This window comes from Primulina eburnea, chromosome 8 (assembly GCF_022965805.1).
Source record: "Primulina eburnea isolate SZY01 chromosome 8, ASM2296580v1, whole genome shotgun sequence".
NCBI lineage: Eukaryota > Viridiplantae > Streptophyta > Magnoliopsida > Lamiales > Gesneriaceae > Primulina > Primulina eburnea.
In genome coordinates, this window is record NC_133108.1 from 11,594,215 (window position 1) to 11,601,388 (window position 7,174).

The 7,174-nt window shown below is 35.8% G+C and overlaps 1 protein-coding gene across 1 annotated transcript; it reads right to left on the reverse strand.

The window, feature by feature from the left end:
• Positions 1-3,547: 3,547 nt before the first annotated feature.
• LOC140839014 (uncharacterized) lies at positions 3,548-4,298 on the reverse strand. Its single transcript, XM_073205639.1, has 3 exons — positions 4,125-4,298; positions 3,969-4,047; positions 3,548-3,873 (listed from the first exon to the last, which is right to left on the reverse strand). Exons 1-3 carry the CDS (start codon positions 4,296-4,298, stop codon positions 3,548-3,550), a joined length of 579 nt encoding a protein of 192 aa, XP_073061740.1.
• Between the last annotated feature and the right edge of the window lie 2,876 nt (positions 4,299-7,174).

Here is a 7,174-nt window from a genome sequence, read left to right on the forward strand (position 1 = left end):
GTTACTAATTGTTTATTATTCCAAGATCGACGTGGGAAAAAAACTTAGGAAAAATATAATATCTTATATTATATTGCATGATCCTCAATACTAATTTATAATATTTTCAGGGAACTGATTAGGCCGAAGACAAAAACTTGTGTGAGACGGTCTCACGGATCGTATTTGTGAGACATATATCTTATTTGGGTCATCCATAAAAATGTATTACTTTTTTATGCTAAGAGTATTACTTTTTATTGTGATATGGGTATGATTGACCCGTCTCACAGATTAAGATCTGTAAGACGGTCTCACATGAGACCCACTCTAGGCCGAAACTACAAGTTGTTCATTATTAGTTCCTGAAATTCTGGTGTTAGGACAACAAAAACATACAACGTAACCAAGGACAATTTTGCCAACTTTCATCTCTTTGACTAGTTCTTAACACACCTTCATTCTGTTTTGTTTTTTAAAATGACCATTTCTTGAATCGAATTATTTATATCTTTATATTATATATGTTCTTTTTAAAAAAATACTTTTAAAAAATAGTCAATGGCAAGAATGGTTGCACAATTACCGCAAGACACCAACATGTTACTTGTTGGTGGATGCTACTATGAAATTATTTATATATTAACTATTAGGTTTATATACTAGGTTAATGGGCCTAAGCTTGCACCATGTGTTCTAATTAAAATATAAAACCATCAAACCCTCTCCAAAACCCTCACAACCCACGCCCCTCACCCTAAAGAAATACTAGGACTCTCCATCAGTAGCCGAGTCACACGCCACACGTCCAAGGCAAGCAATTCACGTGAACTTCAAGGAAAAACGCAGCAAAGATCCTTCCCCCATCTCTCCACCAACGTCCCTCATATCGTAAGTTGATTTTCGTGCGTAATATACGCAAAAGCGCGCCTTAATTTCTTTTTCTCATCGATCGTACCATAATATATGATTGATGCATGTTTGCATGAAAAAATATGAACCCTTGTATTATCTTCGTTTTTATGCCATGTTATGCCAAGAACTCAAGTTTTTGCGATCCAAAACTTATGTTAACAATTGCACAAAGGGACTGTCATGGTAGGGGCATCATAAGGGACGATTTCTAGTAGGTTAAAGGGTCACAAGAGACATGACTAAGGGCTGGACAAGAGCTAGGGAATGACTGAACGAAAATCTAGGATTTAAGGGCAAACGAGGGTTCGGCTAGGAGTCCTTTAGAAGCACGAAACTTATCTACTGTTAGGGTGTGTCCAGGAGACCTAAAGGAGCTGTAGGATGGTTTAAGTGTGTTGCATGATGCTTGGTTCGAAGGCTAGGGCGATCCCATGAGGGAAGTCGCGCATGGCTCCTAGGGCACGGCTAGAAGGGCTGGGTGAGTTTGTGTGTGTTCGGTTCTGTCCAGTAGGTTGCCATGGGTTCGGTCTATGTCCTAAGAGGGTTGGTCAGGGGCTGGTCCAATCGTTTAGGGCCTAAGTTCGAAATATTTGAGGGTGGCATGGACTAGGGTTTCGAGTTTTGTAGGGAAGAAAATTCAGTAATCGATCTAGGCTGGTTCAAAGGTCTTAAGTGGCTTGAATTGGGTTGTATATGGTTTAGTTAGGTGTTATTAACCTATAGTTCAAGTTTGGTTAAGTTCGAGTGAATACGAGTCAAAATCTGGATGTACGTCTAAGTTTGAAAACGAATTGAGAAATTAATCGAGGAGCTTAAGTTTACGTCTAATAAATATTTATGGATGAATTTTAAGGTGCTGTGTTATGCTTGGAATGATTTGGGTTGTCGTTTTATTGCCTAAGAAAAAATTGGGGAAGTTAGGGTTTCAGGGGTAAAACAATCATTTTACACCTGAAAATGTTAGACTTCCTGGCAGTACCCTGAATGCTATAATAAATGTTAAAATGTTTATGGAATTTTATGATGAAACTTTAATGCTAAAAGACATGTTGTATGCTTGGTTTAAAAGAAAAATGATTTATATGTGCATGAAATTTTATAAGTTATAGAAATATGAAGAGTTGAAGGAGGTGAATTGATTGTGACTAATACGATGATATGTAAGCTCAAGGCTCAGTTGACGATTGAGAGTGTCGCTGATGTCCCCGTCGCCCGGTACCGTGGTCATTCATAGATGGATCCATCGACCTTCAGCTAATATGAAGATCACAATTAGGGATATGAATTCAATAAAAGGGGAAACATATATGTATATGATTAAAGGAAATATGATATTATATGTTAAAAGGAAAAATGTTAAAGTTTATATTCATAAAAGACTATTTTAAGTAAAAATGTTTTCAATGTTGTTTGTGAATATATATGTATTACTCGCTATCATGGTTAAGGTTTGCTGAGTCAATAGACTCACTAGGTGTGATCGATGTAAGTGAGCATGAGATTGATATTAATGAAAGTCTTGATGGTTGATCTTGCTGGATTAAAGGTGCACATAACCCGAGAACCGTCGCTAGTTTTTCGCAAATAAAACAAGTTTATAATTTATGATTACCTAAAGATTTTTATGACTCATGATGCTTTTGAGAGGTTTTTGAGAGGATGTTAGAGTTGAGTTTATTTTTGAAATATTGTTAGTTTAGGTTGGTTGCCGTTGACAAGTTTATGCTTGAAATTACTTTCTTTTGGATTTTCAAATAATAGTTGGTTGGTTTATTTTTAAATAAAGCAAAATATTCATATTTTAAATGCTTAGTGTTTCGGCCGAATGAATTAGAAAGAAAAAAATTCCTAGTATATTTTAAAAGAAAAATAAGTAGTTGACGTTTCATAGCGGGCCATACACATATGTATGGATCAGATTCAACAGATCATGTCCACGTTCGACTTTCCTTAGGAAAGGGACTTTGGTCATCGTTCATTTCAGACAGGACTCACATATCTCTAGAGAGTTTATGTCTAATCAGTCAAACATGTCTTCTCCCACTAGTTTGTACATCATTTTTTGGGCAATATGTCCTATGCAAGCATGTCACAAGAGTGCTTGATTTAAACTATCTCGTTTTATTTGTTTTTGTTGTTGATATCGTATTTTCTTGGACATGGCTGGTTGAAATATCTTTTATTCTTAAGTTATAGACACCGTTTTGTATTTCGCATGTTCCAATTAAACATTCATTCTTGTAAATATTGCAAACACCTTTAGCAAATAAATAAGAAAAACCATATTTATCAAGTATATAAATGGAAATAATGTTGTAAACCAAATCTGTAAGATATAAAATATCTCTAAAAAATAACTTGAAGTTACTGTATAATGTCAAGTAAACGTCTCCTAAGGTCTTTGCAGCAACTCTTGCTCCATTGCTCATCCTCAGGAAGGTCTCATATTCCTTTAGCCTTCTACTTATTGTCTTCGCATGAAAATAATTGCATAGATATGATCCACATCCAATAGCTAATAACCTAGGAGTTGAATTATTTGAGGCATTTATTTCAATATGAAACATAGTATTTGCAGAACCCTTCTATGCTATATATTCCTTGCAATTGTGCTTCAAATGTCCAACCTTCTTGCAATAGTAGCAAAAATTTTCTATTTATCAGATTTTGTGGGCACTTTAGAAATGTTTGGAACCTCCTTCTTACTTGGTTTGTTTTTCTTTGAAGGAGAAAAATGTTTCTTCCTCTTCCCTTTTAGGCCTTTCTTTTTCCCTGACGAAGAGCCCATGAAGAAAACATGTTTTTCTTTTTTGATGGTTCCTTCATAACTTGTAAGCATGTTGAAAAACTCTTCAAGGCCAGCCTCCAAATTGTTTATATTGAAGTTCACCACAAAATCATCAAACGACGATGACAATGATAATAGTAGAATATCTGTGGACAATTCATTCGAAATAACAAGGTCCCTCCCACCAACTTCTAAATGTGCTCAATCATCCTCACTCTATGTTCATGGTCCAAGAACCCTTCTCGCAAGCGTGATTTCATGAGCTATTTGATAGTAGCGTGCCTACGTGGACGTGTTTGTTCATCATACAACTCTTGTAGGTAGTCGTAAATTTCAGCAGCAATCTCAGCTTCCTCAAACAGCCTCTGCAACTCATTTGACATAGAGCCATCATATAGCTCTTAGCTTGTAGATTATGGTCCCATCATTTCCCAAGCTTAACCAATTCCTCAGCAGGGGCATTGGTAGCAGCCTCTTTTGGAGGACCTTTCTTGAGCACGTATACTATTTTCTCGTAGTTTAAAATGATTTTTAAATTTCTCAGCCATTCGTGGTAGTTAGGTCCAATTATCTTGTTTTGATAAAGTACAAAAGATATAGGATTTCGCGACGACATCGAATATAATGAATGAAAACAGAATAAATGTTACTAAATATTTTAATTCAAGTATAACAGATAAAGGATTTCACGACGACATCGTAGATATACGAATGAAAACAGAATAAACATTACTAAATATTTTAAGAAATTTTATAAGACATAAAATATTGACTTTTTTTATGAATCACCTCCCACTATTTTGATATTTCCACTACCCTCTGATGAAAATGAGAAATCCAATTTTCTTGGTGAGAACGCAAGGCCCAATATCATGATACCGAATAATATCAGTCAATCACAATTTCCAAAAGTTAGAGTCCAATTACAAGCTTTGCAACCCTTAAGTAATTTTGCCTCATGTTTGAGGAGGACCCAATAATATGATCCATTTATTCTTCACGTGTCGAACCCGACCCATCAATATTGAACTCTAGTGGATGGTATCTATGAGATCCCCAATAATATGAGCCAAAGTTATACGAGTTCTACGTAGTTCACATCAAATAAGTCAGTGTAAGTCACGGCTTTCAGCGTCCATGCCTACTCAATAATATGAGCCAGACATTGACTATTGATAGCTTTCATCATGAACCCACGATTGATGGAAGACAATGAAATATTAAACTTCTTTTAATTTTCTTTCTAATAGGCTTGATTTAAATTTTGGATCTTATTCAATTTTAGGCATTTTATTTTTAAAAACTTGTCCCATCATTAATTTTAAAAACTTGTTTCATGTTTGTTTGTATATTTGTCGGATTCATGCAACTATTGTTATTATATTAATAATAACACACATACTGATTAATTATTGTAACGATCATGGACTATTAAACTGAACCAACATGGACTTCGGCCCATAGCATGCACCACTACTGATCATGGGTCGTTAGGATGGTCCAATATGAGCCTAGCCCATGCACATGCATCGTCACTCATAGAATATTCAACTCTTGGAATGCGGTTTCTTTCACCTCCCCCAATACTTGAACCCAGGACCTCCAGAGACTAAACATGGTTATTCTTAGTGAGCTCTCGACCGATATTCTCTTGTTGTCATTGCCTACCTCATTCAATGGATTTGTGGTTAATTTCAATATGAACAAGCTTGAGGCCACATTTGAAGAGTTGGTCAACATGCTTACTACTTATGAAACCACAATCAAGAAAGAAAGGCATGTTCTCCGAGTGGGTTCATCGTCTGGTACGAAAAGGGGAGCCCAAAACAAAGGGAAGAGTGTTATGCCCCACCCAAGAAGAAGAAGCCCAACAAGAAGCCTTACAAGAAATCTACTTCGGGGCCCACAAAGCGAGTAATACATATTCATTCCTGAATTGGTTAAAAAAATTATTTCTATTTTTATGCTTGATAGGATGGTTATTCTCGTGTTTTTGCTAAAGGTGTTTGCAATTTATATAAGAATGAATGTTTGATTGGAACCAGCGAATTAACAAAGGATCTCTATAACTTAAAATTAAAGATATTCCGTTGAACAATATCCAAGCGCATACGAAATAAACAAATGAAAATTGAAAGATCCAAAATCGCAAAACTATAACACGCTAGACTAGGTCATATCTCCCAAAGAAGGATGCACAAGATAGTGGGAGAAGGCTTATTTGACTTGTCAAATTTAAATTCTCTACCTACTTGTGAGTCCTATCTAAAAGAAAAAATAACCAAGACTCCACTAAATGGAAACATGGAACGGGTGCATGGTCTACTGGATTTTATCCACATAAATGTTTGTGGCCCGCTAAGTGTTATCACAAAATATGGTCAATCCTACACCATTACCTTTAAAGCTGAGCATTCTAGGTATGAGTATGTTTATTTGATTAAATACAAATTTGAAGCACTTGAAAGGTTCAAAAAATTCAGATCTGAAGTAGAAAACCAGCTAGCAGGAGTATTAAGACATTTCGATCTGATCGAGGTGTAGAATACTTGAGTGATGAATTTTTGGGTTATCTAAAAGAGAATGAGATTCTCTCATAGTGGACTCCACCAGAAACACCACAATTTAATGATGTTTCTGAGCGTCATAATCGGACCTTGATAGACATGGTTGGATCCATGATAAGATCCACTGAATCGCCTACATTGTTTTGGGGCTTTGAAATTGAAACTGCGGCAATGTTGTTGAATAATGTCCATACAAAGACAATTGATAAAGAACCATATGAGACATGGATGAGAAAAATTCCAAAATATTCTTACTTGAAAATAAGAGGATGTCCTGCTTATGTGAAGCAGACAGTGGTAGACAAATTGGATAGTAGATCCACTTTGTGCTACTTTGTAGGATATCCAAAGAATTTTTTTGGATATTATTTCTATCACCCCAATGAAGCAAAAGTGTTTATTTCAATAAATGTCACCTCTCTGGTAAGGGAATTTCTATTAGATAGAAAATGGAAGATGATAGAACTTGAAAAAATTCAAGACACTCGCTCAACTATAAAAGTTGAACCTAATCCCCAACAACCAGTAGTTGAAGTTCACTCTCCTAGAAGGTCTGATAGGGTTATCAGACCTCATGTAAGATATACGCTTCTTCATGAACAAGGCCATGATGAGCCTTGTGTTGGACGTGATCCAATGAACTTCAAAGAAGCAATATGTGATACTAATTCAACCAAATGGCTTGAGCATTGCAGTCTGAAATGAACCCTATGTATTCAAACCAAGTCTGGACATTAGTGGATCCAAATGAGGGAATCGTTCCCATACGATGCAAATGGATATACAAAGCTCGGGGCAGATGGGAAGGTACTGACATTCAAAGCAAGACTGTTTGCAAAAGGTTATACTTAAAGGCAATGAATTGATTATGAGGAAAAAATTTCAACAGTTGATATGTTTAAGTCCATTAGAATACTGCTAGTCA

Excerpts from the sequence above, each read along its gene's own strand:
- LOC140839014 (XM_073205639.1), bottom strand. The coding sequence starts at position 4,298 with ATGTCGTCGCGAAATCCTATATCTTTTGTACTTTATCAAAACAAGATA. Across the intron at positions 4,048-4,124 it reads ATGCCCCTGCTGAGGAATTG|AGGCTGTTTGAGGAAGCTGA; the intron begins GTTAAGCTTGGG and ends AATGAGTTGCAG. Across the intron at positions 3,874-3,968 it reads TGATGAACAAACACGTCCAC|AAGTTGGTGGGAGGGACCTT; the intron begins GTAGGCACGCTA and ends GAGCACATTTAG.